Source organism: Xyrauchen texanus, chromosome 24 (assembly GCF_025860055.1).
Source record: "Xyrauchen texanus isolate HMW12.3.18 chromosome 24, RBS_HiC_50CHRs, whole genome shotgun sequence".
Lineage (NCBI taxonomy): Eukaryota > Metazoa > Chordata > Actinopteri > Cypriniformes > Catostomidae > Xyrauchen > Xyrauchen texanus.
Window position 1 is genome coordinate 10,610,313 of NC_068299.1, and position 14,906 is coordinate 10,625,218.

The 14,906-nt window shown below is 40.7% G+C and overlaps 1 protein-coding gene across 4 annotated transcripts in view; it reads left to right on the forward strand.

Annotated features, from left to right (window-relative positions):
* The first annotated feature begins 7,129 nt into the window (after positions 1-7,129).
* The window catches only part of LOC127618109 (alpha-actinin-1), a 40,357-nt gene continuing 32,580 nt past the window's right edge, over positions 7,130-14,906 (forward strand). For 3 of the 4 annotated variants that reach the window (XM_052090366.1, XM_052090367.1, XM_052090368.1), the window contains exon 1: positions 7,131-7,526. In XM_052090366.1, the coding sequence (XP_051946326.1) occupies positions 7,407-7,526 (120 nt within the window). In that variant the 5' untranslated portion in view covers positions 7,131-7,406. Of the gene's footprint in view, positions 7,527-14,906 lie in introns of all 4 variants that reach the window. The other variant, XM_052090370.1, reaches the window with a different exon arrangement.

Sequence of the window (14,906 nt, forward strand, 5' to 3'; positions counted from 1 at the left end):
CCTGTAATTATTCGTTTTAGCAGTATTTATTTATTTACATGTGAAATTTGATACATTTTATTCTATTCTATGTCTGCATCTAAGGGTTCATTAAATTCAGACACCATAGTGAATTAGGTGTCAGATAATGTATTTATTCACTGTCTCAGCGAGAGTGCTGTTGAATTTTTCGCTAATATGAATAATATTCAGTACTTCGCACAAAAGATGTTTCACACAAAAAAAACAATAGTCTTAAGATGGTCATTTATATCTTCTTAGTGTGTCAATAGGAAATTTTAGATTCCAAACATTCCTTTTGCAAGTAGAGAAGAATACAATACAACAGAAGAACAGGGAGCCCTGCAACAGATGTACACAGAGCCTTGATCTCAACATCATAACATGAAGAAACAATTAAGACAGCCTAAATAGATAGAAGAACTGTGGTAAGTTCTCCAAGATGCTTGAAACAACTTCTCTGCCAACAACCTTAAAAAACTGCTGAGTTTAACTAGGAGAGTTGGTGCTGTTTTGATAACAAGGGTGTACAGCTGTGGCCAAAATATTGGCGTCAATTTTGTGTTTTGCAAAGTTTGCTGCTTCAGTATTTGTAGATAATTTTGTCACATGTTTCTATGGTATACTGGAAAACAATGATAAGCATTTCATACATTTGATAGGCTTTTATTGGCAAAAACATTCAATATATGCAAAGAGTCAATATTTACAGTGTTGACCCTTGTTCTTCATAACCTTGCATGCTGGATATCAGCTTCTGGGCCAAATCCTGACTGATGGTGATCTATTCTTGCCTTATTAGTGCTCGTAGTTGATCACAATTTGTGGGCTTCTGCTTGTCCACTTGCCTTTTGAGGATTGACCACAGGTTCTCTATGGATTTAAGATCTGGGGAGTTGCCTAAATTTAAATGTAATGATCACTGAGCCACTTCATTATCACTCTTGCCTTGTGACATGGTGCTTCATCATGCTGGAAAATGCACAGATCTTCACAAATTGCTCCTGGATCATTGGGAGAAGTTGCTCTTGCAGGACGTTTTAATACCATGCTATATTCATGGCAGTGATTTTGGGCAGAATTGTGAGAGAGCCCACTCCCTTGGATGAAAAGCAACTGCACACATGGATGGTTTCACTGTTGGCACGACACAGGACTCATGGTAGCGTTCACCTTTTCTTCTCCAGACTATCGATTTTCCAGATGTCCCAAACAGTCGGAAAGGGGCTTCATCAGAGAAAATATCTTTGCACAGTCTTCTGCTGTCGAATCCTTGTACTTCCTGCAGAATTTCAGTCTGTCCTTGTTGAGAAGTGGCATCTTTGCTGCCCTTCTTGACACCAGACCATGGTCCAAAAGTCTTCGCCTCACTGTGCGTGCAGATGCACTCACACCAACATACTGCCAATATTGAGTAAGCTCTGCACTGGTGGTGACACAATTCCATAGCTGACTCCTCAGGAGGAGACGGTCCTGGTGCTTTCTGGACACTCTGGGACGTCCTGAAGCCTTCTTCACTGCAGTCGAACCTCTCTCCTTGAAGTTCTTGATGATCCGGTAAATGGTTATTTCAGGTGCAATATTCTTTGCAGCAATTTCCTTGCATGTGAGGCCAATTTGATGTATAATCAGAATGATAGAGTGATTTCACCTGAATAGTACTTGTTCACACTTTCCCAGGTGCTGCTGATATGATTAGTGAAATTATGTTAGCTGGTCATTTTGTGCCAGGGCCAAAAAACAGTGAAATTAGTTTTTTTTGTGATGAAGTCAATGAAGCTTTTTGCAATTATTTTAAATGCATCTGATCACTCTGGACAATAATATAGAAACAATGCAATTCAACACCACAACAACTGAAGCAGAAAACTTTGTGAAACACAAAATGTATGTCACTGCCAATACTTTTGGCCACGGCTGTATAAGAGCTGTAAAATCTAACACGAGGACCTGCCAGTTATTTCAGATGTAATTTGTGTTATGATATCTTTTGCATTATCTTCATCTTTTATTTGATGTTGATTTTGAGCCATAATTGTGCCAAATGAAAATGTATTGGTAACACCTTACAATAAAGTTACTTTTGTTAACATTAGTTAATGCATTAGGTATTATGAACTAACAATGTACAATATATTTTAACACCATTCATTAATCTTAATGTTAATTTTAATGTATATGCTAACATATACAACTTTTAATAAAAAAATGTATATGTTGAAATTAGCAATAACCAAGATTAATAAATGTGCAAAAAGAATTGTTCATTGTTAATGTTAACTAACTAATGTTAACAAAGTAAAGTGTTACCAGTTTATTTAAATTTATGAATTCAAGTATTTGACATAATTGGGCAGCACACTGTTGTTATAAGGTTGGGAAAAAACAATGCAAGGGCAATTTCCAGGGGGGCAAATATGGGCTCTTAAAAGGTAGATATATTATTTATTTTGTATTTTTTTTTTTATTTTTAAATATGGAATTTATTATATAATTTCAAAATGTTTTGTATTGATTCAAATCATGGGTCATTGGAAAGAGGTGCTGAAGTGAAAACCCTATTCTGTTTGGGAGGGCTGAGCCGACAGAAGAATGATAATGTTTCTGTTCAGCTCTCAGCATCTGATTGTGTTGCTTAGTTTTACTTCTGTCTGAATGAGCTGTAACACTGTTATCTGCAGGAAATGGATGGATATTGTGTTCTCTCATACCTCCTTAAAAGTCCTTGTGATGATGAGTGGGAGGGTTGTTCCTATACTTTTAAATTAAATAGACTACTAAAAAAATCTGAGATCATATTTCACAGGGTTTGCCTTCATTCAGACAGTCAGCCTCTTATCAGGAACATTGTGACAACAGCTCTAGATTCTGTTGAGTTTCCCACATTAGGGGATGTTAGTTCCATTGGGCCAGAATACACCCAGACTGTTTATAAACTGGTCCACAGAGCCATTAGACTCTGTTACTACAGTCCATATGAACAAAGACACATGCCTTGCTTCATTAAAGTCACATGGGAAGGCAATGAGAATAAGTTGTGTGTTTGGTGAGAATAGAGAACTACAATGCAAAAAACAAAGTTTGAATAATATGTTGAATAATAACATCAAATCAGTGGGATGCATGTAAATTAGGCATTCTGTTGTAAAATATCATCCAATGCGCGTGTGTGGATGTAGTGGATTATATGAAGTTTGTTTTTTTATTAGATTTATTTATAGATGTCTATTTCTCTCTCTGGTTGTGAAACGTTTTAGTAAAACGTGAAATTAAAAAGCCTGCATCACCTGCCTGTTTACACTTACAGAGAGAGATAATCTTACGACTTGAGAACAACTATTGTTGTTATTGATACTGTCTGAGGTTATTCAGATATTTAGATTACATATGATTCATCTGAATAATTTCTCAGTGGATAAATAACTGACAGTTCAGCTTGGCACAAATCCACAGGAATTGCAAAATTATATTTTCGAAGTGACATTCATAAATGATTCTTATATTAATACATTTCCATTCTTAAGTGTGTCTTGAATTAGTTTTAATCATTGTGCATGGAATTGATGCTGCTCAGTGTCTTTTGGGAATCATTCATGGTAAGAGCAGGAGTGCAGCTGCCATAAGGTAACTGGGCTTCAGTTCTTACTAAAGCCAAAACCAGCACGTCCCTTGACCAGCAACACTTTATGTCAGCCTTTAACCACTGCCTCCCAAAAACAAGCCAGGTCCAAATATTTACAAAAGTGTGAATTTCTCTCAAAGCATATGAGGGACTGTTTCATTCCAAATAATGTAGACATTTTTGTATAGAGTATGGAAAATTATACACTGAGGGTTATATTGTTGACACAACTCAGTGCCTGCCAACTCAAAAAATTCTCAGATTATTGCTTTTCTTAATGATCTGCTCCTTTAAACTGCTTCAAGAGGGCATGTGGTTCCTGTTTACATAATCTTTGGCCAAAGGTTTCCAAGTTTGGTGGTCTAGATTTTGCAAACTGAAGTAGTAAGACTGATGCCGTTTCAAGTTGTCTTTGCAAGTTTTAGGGTATAGTTCACCCAAAAATGAAAATGCTGTCATAATTTACTCATCCTCATTCCATCCCAGATGTGTATGACTTTCTTTCTTCTGCAGAACATAAATTAAGATTTTTAGAAGAATGCCCTGTAGCGCCATACTTAAAGCTTATGATTGTCATAGCTTTGAAGCTCCAAAAAGCACATAAAGGCAGCATAAAGTAATCCACATGATTCCAGTTGTTAAATCCATGTTTTAGAAGTGATACAATTGATATGGGTGATAAACAGGTCAATATTTATAAATGTCCACTTACACCAGCCCTCATAAGTGCTCTTAACTCTCCTAAGAGATTTTCTGTTTTTGGTGGTTCTCATTCTTCACGAATATTTCCACCTACTGAGCAAGGAAGAGAATTTATAGTAAAAAAAGGACTTAAATATTGATCTGTTTCTCACCCACACACCTATCCTATCGCTTTTGAATCCATGGATTTGAATGGATTACTTTTATGCTGCCTTTATGTGCTTTTTGGAGCTTCAAATATCTTGCCACCATTCACTTGCATTGTATGAACCTACAGAGCTGAGATATTCTTCTAAAAAATCTTTGTTTGTATTCTGCAGATGAAAGTAAGTCATTCACATCTGGGATGGCATGAGGGTGAGTAAATGATGAGAGAATATTTTTGGGTGAACTATTTCTTTAAGGCATAGTCCTGGAGAATATCTGCTTTGCCTCTTTATAATTCATAAGCCTTGTGTCCAATTACAACACAGACCGAAAGGAAAACTTCACGTGAACGAAATGCAACCCACTGGTTGCAAACACAAACAAACTTTGGTATATTAACTTAGTTAGACAAAAGTTCTCCATGTTGGCGAGTGTTTTACTCTTGTGATTAAGTAGTGTTAAGAGTGAAATCTTTCTCACACTGTCTGTGCTCTTAACCTGTGACGTCACTTTCCCCAAATATTCACCGCTTGGAAGTTTGTCCATATAAGGAAGAGCGCTCAATTTCCAGCAATCCAGTGTGCACAGAGCCTCTGCGCGTGTTTCTCACCAACCTCTGGAGCAAAATTGCTGGGGGGTTATCCCCAGAAGCTTGGTAAATCTCACAAAAAAATCACTTTGCACGTCCTCAAATAATTAAAAATAAAAATATATTAGTATTTATTCTTCCAGTAAACATAAAAAAGCTAAATCAATTATTCTATTTCTCTTTTCCTTATTATTGTTATTCTAATAATGCCAATGTTCTCTTTGTACTCGAAAATAATATGGTACAACATCATTTACAGAACGCTATCTCAGTGTTAGGCCGGTGTGCATCCCCTAACCCGGACCACCTCTTTATCCCTACATGGCAGAGGCATTCGGTCCCAAACACAACACACTGCGCTTCATCACACGCAAATGCCCTTCTTCGGAGTTGCAGAAAGGAGGCAGGAGGCGACTTTGAACCTATGCCATGCAGGGAATGTTAAGCAACGGTGTGAAGTTTGATAGCTCTGACAAATGTGAAACGTGACATTACACGCGGTTTAAGAGAGTCATGTTTCATTTCGTACAAGTAGGCTACAATGGAATGCCACAGGGGTCGTTCAGACCGAATGCGTTCAGCGCAGACGGACGTAAAAACGTGTTCGAGCATGTGAACCGCACCTTTATGTTGATCTTCCACTGCATGTACTAAAACAGCTGACACCGATAAGTGTACATTATACAATAACATTACAATACAATAAATAGCTGTAGGCCATTATAAGGACGGTATCAAATAAAATTAATTGAGCCCTTGTTCAGTCACTATGCACTGTGCAAAATATGCATTATAATGTTCACAAAAACATTTGTCTTCTTTTTATTCTGCTTTAATTGCTTCAGTAGGAAATATGAGGGGGCAAGGCCATCTTCTTTGTACATATGGGGGCAAGGCCATCTTCTTTGTACAGGCTTATATAGTACAAAAGCACTTAGAAATAGGCATACATTTGAATTTAATTGAAAATGTTTTCTTAATCTTAATTAATTTTGGCTTTAGTACAATTACAATATAAAAGTCATTAATTTTTCTAACATGTTTTCTTTATAGACTAATATCACTTATGGGGGTCCTTTGCGAGGGCATCATCATACTTGTGGGTCCTTGGTGTCAAAAAGTTTTAAAACACCTGGACTATAGCATTGAACACACAGTAATCACACAGATCTTTATAAGGTGAGCATGTTTTATGTGTGCGTCAGAGCATGTAATAGCTGTACAAACATGCCCTGAATAAACAAAACTAATTATTTCAATCCTGCTCCAGAAATAACCATCTCAGGGACTCAATGGAGGAAATCTCACCATCTTAAACTTCACAGCCTTTGTAGGATGTACCCCACAGTGGGATGTGATGGATATTAGGGATATCCCCTGCCAAGTCTAGACAGACATGTTGTATGGATAAGGTGTGACCACAGGATGCCTTGATCTGTGAAACAACTGACCCAATGGCATCTTACACGTTCACTCCTTATTCATGATTGCCATTATGAATACCAGTATTCTGTCGAAGTCTGTTCCCCCTATGCGCCGTTATACGTTAAACATAGGGGGAACTGACTTCGACACAACACCGGCATGGATGTTTCACGGCACATTAGTAATGAGACTATAATGCATGACTTGTATGACTAATGTATGATGACCATAACTTTTAATTTGATTAATTATAGCCGTGGTATATTTCCTATCAATTTCCTCCTACCTAAAGAGTAGCGCTGTTACCTGAGACGGTGAGATAAAGCAAGCGCAAGGGTGTGGTCACCTGGAGGGCAGGGAGCAAACCATAGATTAATTCATAATAGCAATAATTAGTGTACAACCTGCGCCATTATTAACATAAAATTAAACAGCTGAACACTAAAGAGTAAATCATCCTGTAATCAACTTCAAAGCTTTTCAACCTACGTCCATGCAGACAACCTACACCAAATCTTTTAATGCACAGCGAGATTAGCCAATCATCACCGAGCCTTTGCTAGTGGGCGGGGTCTAGGTTCTTGCGCAGCAGCCAATCAGGCACCCTACAACGGCTTTCTTTTTATTTTTTTTCGACAGCGAAGTTTTTGCTGCCGATGCTCGTGCTTGAGGTTCTGCCTACTCGCCACTCTGGATAGCGGCGGTGAAAACACGGACAGAACGAGAAAGGACAAGGAGGCACGGACTTTGAAGTGAGGTAGCGACACAGGCAGTGTGTTTTCCGGGCCGTTAATTTTGCACGTCGTCTTAACCGCGCACGAGAGTGTGTACTGCGCCGCGGCAGCGCTCTTTGGGAGAGAGAGAGAGAGAGAGAGAGAGAGAGAGAGAGAGAGACCGGAGGGACTGGAACGGTAGTTCAGTATGGATCACCATCATCAGCAACATCATCACTATGATGGAGAAAACGACTACATGCAGCCCGAAGATGATTGGGACCGGGATATGCTACTCGACCCCGCCTGGGAGAAACAGCAGCGAAAGGTGTAGTATAATCTAATCTCTCAGCCTCCGGTATAACGGGTTAAGGGACCTTCTGCAAACCAGCCGAAAAACAAAATAACGTGTCAAAATGTGTATACCGTGGGGATTTAAACGGGCTGTTGATAAAGAAACAGGCTTTGTATTGCAACGCATGCATTAATGTGTTTATTTTGTGTGTATCAAATTTGTTTGTTCATCACTGCGCCACAAGTCTCAAAGTATGTGTTTTTATAGATAGAAGACCACCAGAAGGTTATTTTGTACTGAACTATAAACGTTTACAATGCATTAGCCTTCATTGTAAGAAACTTGAGGGACATCTGTTGTGGAATTGCGCATATTCATATTCTCCCCTGCGTCTGTCCATTCATTCAAGCGTTAAAATTGGCCCGCCCTTAGTCAAACGATCCAGACCCTGATCACCGTACACCGCGCGCAACAGATGTCAGCGACAGCAGCCTCGCGGTCTGAATGCGGCTCATATGATCGGCAGCACGCGCGGAGTGCACGAGCTCCCTTTATTAACGGTCACGGTGCGGAGACGCAGTATGGCTGGCGCTTTAACAAATGAGTGGTCCATGACAGTTTCTTTAACGTAACTAATTGTTGGGGGGAGGGGTGGAGAAAGTCTCCCTGATGTCGGATGTGAATTTTTACACAGACGTCTTAAAAGTATGTGAAATATGAGTGAAACCTTTGTCGATCCCATCGCCCCCCCTCCTCCCCTTTGGAAAACAGGGCGAGGAAAAAAAGCGAACGAGTACTGGAATCTGCTGCGGTTTGGGCTGGGCTTGTCCGTGAGCGAGTCTGCCCAAAAATGGTAATAACAGACCCCGTACACTGCTGCTGGAAAACTTTCCCCGTTCCTTTTTTTCCTTCCTCGAGAGCTTGTAGACTACTGAATGATGTCATCAGCTACCGGCGGGAAAGACTCATGCTCAGGTATGCAGGGGCAGAGTCCTTCATGTCAACTCATAACTGCTATATACTTATGACAAAATCATGTGGCAAGAGTTTTACACCAGACCAGACATGATCATACCTACATAATTGAGTGTCAAAGGAATATTTCACCCAAAAATGCTAATTCTCTCATCATTTGCTCACCCTCATGCCATCCCAGATGTACGTTGCATTCTTTCTTCTGCAGACCACAAATGGAGATTTAGAAGTATATCTCAGCTCTGTACATCTGTTAAGTACAAGTTAATGGTGACCAAAACTTTTAAGCTCCAAAAAGCAAATAAAGGCAGCATAAAAGTAATCCATACAACTCCAATGGTTTACTCCATTAGTTTGGGGTGAGAGCAGACCAAAATATAACTCCTTTCTCTGCACATTTTGCCATTGCAGTCTCTAAGTGTAACGGGTTAAAGACGCTACATAAGCACCATCATGATATCAAGCTTGATTACACTTCCGTGATGCAATCAGAGCACTAGATTGCACTAGGAAGAGTAATCAAGCTTGAAATCATGATCGCTAAGGAGACTGCTGATGTCAAGATTTATAGTGAAAAATTAGTTACATTTTAGTCTGTTCTCACCCAAGACTGACTGGATTGCTTCAGAAGACATCTGGAGTTACTTTTATGCTGGCTTTATGTGCTTTTTGGAGCTTTAACATTTTGGTCACCATTCACGTGCATTGTGAGGACCCACAGAGCTAAAATATTCCTTTAAAAATCTTAATTTGTGTTCTGTAGAAGAAAGGAAGTCATACACATCTGGAATGGCATGAGGGTAAATTATGAGAGAATTTGCTTTTTTGGGTGAACTTTCCTTTAAAAGAGATTTAAACCTCTAAAGAAGTGATGCATCTGTAGTTCAGGACAATCATATTTAGAATTTTATGACACAATAGCTGTTATGTACAGTATGTAGCGGTGTGTTTGTGTTGTTTGTCAAATGGAAATGAGAGAGACACACATACAGTACACAACCATAAAACAGCCCTGAGGTGTTTTTTCACTATCTCATGATAATAGAAGTACTACATTGTGTTTGACATGAGCATTGTTCATACAGCAATATGCTGCGCATTAAACAACCTCTGTGACTTAAATGATGCGTGTTTGTTAGTGTCAGAAAAATTGTTTAGAGGTCTGAAAGGTCAGTATTGAAACGAGAAAAGTCTGTTCTTCAAACACACACACACAGAAAAAAGAAAAAAGTGCATATTTTAATTACATAGGGGGCCTGGGTAGCTCAGCGAGTAAAGGCGCTGACTACCACCCCTGGATTCGCGAGTTCGAATCCAGAGCGTGCTGAGTGACTCCAGCCTGGTCTCCTAAGCAACCAAATTGGCCCGGATGATTGGGAGGGTAGAGGCACATGGGGTAACCTCCTCATGGTCACTATAATGTGGTTCACTCTTGGTGGGGCGCGTGGTGAGTTGCGTGTGGATGCCGTGGAGAATTGCGTGAAGCCTCCACACACACTATGTCTCCGCGGTAACACGCTCAACAAGTCACGTGACAAGATGCACGGGTTGATGGTTTCAGATGTGAAGGCAACTGGGATTTTTCCTCCGCCCCCAGGATTGAGGCGAGTCACTACGGCACCACGAGGATTTAGAGCGTATTGGAAATTGGGCATTCCAAATTAGAAAAAGGGGAGGAAAAAAAATGCAGTTACATTAAGTCACTGATAATGGGAGTGAATGGGGCCAGTCCATAAACCTTAAAATTCACACTGTCTCAAAGGTATAGCCACAAGATGTCAATGATATACAGGTTAATATGATGTCAGTGTAATAAAATCACATAGTAACCTTGTCTGTGTAAAGTTCTCTGAAATATTACAACTTCGTTGCCATGACAACATAATGCCAATAAGCGATTGTGATAAGTTACATTCATATGCAATGGTGCTCTGGCATGCCTTTTCAAGTCACCCTCCACCATCACTATAATTAGAGACAGGTGTAAGAGTACTCACAACCCAGGTGACGAGCCTTACCGCTCTCCCTCTCCCGCTGACCGACCCACACCCCCCATACCACTTACCCCCACCGCCGACTCAGGCCGGGGCAACATCCAGCCTGCCCCCCCATTTCTGTATAGAAAATCAGCCACAACTATCTGTGTGCGGACCACAGTGAATTTAAAGGGCTGAAGAGCCAGATACCAACGGGTGAGCCACGCTTAGGATATTTCATGCGGTGGAGCCATTCCAAAGGAGCGTGATCGGAACCCTCAGATGTTGCATATGCTGCCGCCATTCATTACTATAAATGATGATATCGTCTATATATGTGGTGGCATATGCCGTATGCAGTCTGAGGATCTTGTCCATGAGGCACTGAAACGTGGCCAGGGCTCCGAACAAACCGAACGGTAGCATCACAAATTGGTGTAATCCAAACGGTGTGGAAAAAGCAGTTTTTCTCTGGATATTGGAGATAAAGGGATCTGCCAATAACTCTTTTTTAAGTACAGTGTCGAGTAAAATTGAACTGTGCTCAACAAAATCGAGTAACTAGTCAATTCGCAGCATTGGATAAGCATCAAATTTGGACACCGCGTTCACTTTCAACACAGTCAACACAGAACCGGACCGAGCCGTTGCTCTTCAGTACCACTTCTACTGGGCTGGCCCAATCGCTGTGTGACTCCTGTATTACGCCCATTTCAAGCATTGCCTCTAATTCTTCCTGAACAATCTTTTCTTGTGTTCAGGAAGACGATAGGAACGGCTACGAACCAGCAGTCTTATTAAATTGTTTGACCAACCCGTTGGTTTGCGGGTGATAAACGATGCTGCAAATCGATTTAATGCCTAATAATCCGTACAGTTCACGTAGTGTACATGACATGAATTTTGTGCCTTGATCTGTGAGGATTTCCTTTGGAATCCCCACTCAGGAGATAATTTTAAAAAGTGCCTCCGCAACACTAAGTTCTGAGATGTTGCGTAGAGGCACTACTTCAAGATTACGCGTTGCATAGTCCACCAGAGCTAATACAAAGCGATGCCCGCATGGAGTCTGCTCTAATGGCCTGACGAGGTCCATGCCAATTCTCTCGAAGGGAAACTCGATCAACAGCAGAGGGCGCAATTTCCTTTTTGGAGTGGCCGGTGTATTCACCAACTGACATTCACGGGCACGCCACCCACCATTTGCATACGTCGCCATGAATGCCCGGCCAAATGAACCATTATGCCATACGGTTCAAAATCTTTTTGTTACCTAAGTGATCAGCCATTGGGTTATAGTGAGCTGCCTGGAAGAGTGTCAGCTCTTTGGTACTAATAGCTAAGTTGTATTCTCTTTGGTCTGAGTGTTCTGTGTAATTTGATACAACAGCTTTTTAATAATAGAACTTCTCCACAGGTATGTGAGCACAACATTAGGCTGGAGCTGTTGACCATCAATTACTTTTACTTGGTCAAAGGCGTGTGAGAGTGGTGGTGGCGTGGGCTAAAGCACATAACTGTTAATCTGAAGGTCTCTGGTTCGATCCCCATGGCCACCACCATTGTGTCCTTGAGCAAGGCACTTAACTCCAGGTTGCTCCGGGGGGATTGTCCCTGTAATAAGTGCACTGTAAGTCACTTTGGATAAAAGCATCTGCCAAATGCATAAATGTAAAATGCAAATATAAATGTGCTTGAGGGACTCACCACACAACTTCTCCAGAGGGAAATCCCTCGTCTGTGTCATCATGATGTGGAGCGTTGATGGCCCTGGCACTGCCTCTCCAGTCATAGTGTCGCACGACACCACTTTGCATGACCCATCCACACACATTACACTCAATACATTTTTAAAGCCAGGCCAATTAGTTTCCAGAATTAGTGGATGGGTGAGGTGGGAATTAGCCTCGGCCTCGACTCTATACCTTCTTCTCCTGAATCGTATCTAAATGGTAACCACTGGATACTTGTGAATGTCATCATGCATACACATCACCCTCACACGTTTATTCTTATCCAATGCTTCGCCTTGCACTAAGCAATGGTGGATAGAGGTTTGAGAACAACCGAATCCACCAAAGCTTGATGTGTATCCACTTTTACCTTTATCGGAATCCGATACGCCACTGCCCGATCGGGGGCGGCCTGCGGAGTGTCAGGGATCTGGATCAGTGTCCCCACCTCCATCACCAGACATTGATGCTGGCAGTTCCCGGCTTCCCCGCAGCTTCAACAGACCGGCTCAGGCTTTCCGACCACACTCATGGGGGGCGGTCTTGCCAACCTAGGGAGGAGAGCGGAGAGAGACATGGGGAGTAGGAGGGATGGACAAGGGGAGGGGTTTGGGTCCAGGGAGCCAGAACAGGGCGGAACTGGGAGGATTGGGGGGGAGGAATGAGACACTGGGGTGGAGAGAGAGAAGAGGGAGAAGAAAAAAACACTGCATCACTGCCTCTTGGAATCGCAGCCATGTAGTCCAGCTGGACGGCCTCCTCCAGCGATGCCAGGTGGTGGCACTGGACCCACTCAGAAATTCCTTGAGGAAGCTGGGAGACAAACTGCTCCAGTACCACCAGATCGAAACCGCGGGTTCCCGCCATCAACCATTTCCAGCAGGCATCATGGAGCTGTTGGGTAAAAGCGAATGGGCGACCATGCTTCCCGAAACTCTGGGATCAGAAGAGCTGACAACTCTGTTCGGGATGTTATGTTATGTTATGTAGAACAAAAAACGTATCACAACAAAATCATGTTAACATGTATGTATAATGTTAATATGTTGCTGCCATACATTCAAAATATTTAAAGAGTGTACTCTATACTGTATGTTTATGGGCTGGCCCATTTTAATTACATTGTTAATACCATAGTGTAAATGATTTAGTGTAACTGTAATATTTGTTTTGTTTTTAAATAAACCAGGGACAAGTCATAATTATTTGAGTGGTTGATTGAGCTTAACTTGTACTGAACCCAGAACATTCCTTTTATTGGGTTTTGCCACAAAGGTTGTTTCAAATTTGTGACATGTTTGCCAGACATTTGCCTACCATATTTTAACTACTGTTATTTTTTTATCATCGCTATTTTTAATGCAATCAAATTGTATTAAACTTTAACATTTGAACTGAAGTGTATTGAGATTTTAAATATTGGTGCTTGATAAGGCTAGCTACATTTGTTCTAAACAACTAACCGTAAGTATTATTCTTTGGCAACTCATAACCCACACCACACTGTTTGTCATCATTACGGACAATAATGATACCTCAAATTATTTGGCTTATTGAGGAGATGTGTGCCATTACTTTTCTAAACAATGATCAGACTTAAGATTTTGTCTGGTAGTCGATAAAACAGACAAAAAATATTATAGATTTGTAGTTCTGTACATTAAAGAAGGTCCCAAGTCATATATAGGAAGCAGAATATCAGAGAGACTTAAGACCCCGGCACACTCACGGTGAAGTGAGTTATTTTTTCTTTGCTCAGAGCCAAAAAGAATTTAGAAACAGAACAACGACTTACTGTTTGCAAACATTCAGACGCTGGCCACACCACTGTGGGAGGCTTTTAGAGGAGCATTTAAATATAAGGACGCAAAAGACTACATGTAAAACCTTCACTAATATGACTAATTTGGGTTAGTTCAACCAAAAATGAAAATTCTCTCATGATTTACTCACCTTCCTGGCATCCCAGATATGTATGACTTTCTTTCTTCTGCAGAACACAAATTAAGATTTATAGAAGAATATTTCAGCTTTGTATGTCCTCACAATGCAAGTGAATGCATTTACATTTATGCATTTGGCAGATGCTTTTATCCAAAGCAACTTACAGTGTAATTATTACAGGGACAATCCCCCTGGAGCAACATGGAGTTAAGTGCCTTGCTCAAGGACACAATGGAGGTGGCCGTGGGGTTCCAACCAGCAACCTTGCTGATTAACCTTACTGATTAACAGACCTGTGCTTTAGCCACTACGCAACCACCACTCCATGTGTCTCCAGTGGATGAATCCAAATGTTCAGACATTATATTATAGGTTTGGATGAGAAACACATCAATATTCAAATACTTTTTTTTATCATAAATTCTCCTCCCTGCCCAGTAGGTGGCGATATGCATGAAGAATGTGAATCACCATAAACAAAAGAAGGAGAATGTTAAAGAAGTGGAGATTGAATGAGCAGGGAGGAGAATTCAGTAAAAGTAAAAAATTACTTAAATATTGATCAGTTTCTCACCTACACTTGTCATATCACTTCAGAAGACATGGATTTACCTTTATGTACTTTTATGTTGCCCGTATGTGTATTTGGGGCTTCAACATTTTGACACCCATTAATTTGCATTGTATGGACCTACAGAGCTGATAAAATAATGAAATGGACCAGAAAGCAACTACCCAGTACAACCTAAAATCATAGCGGAAAATTTTACACAGACAAGCACCAC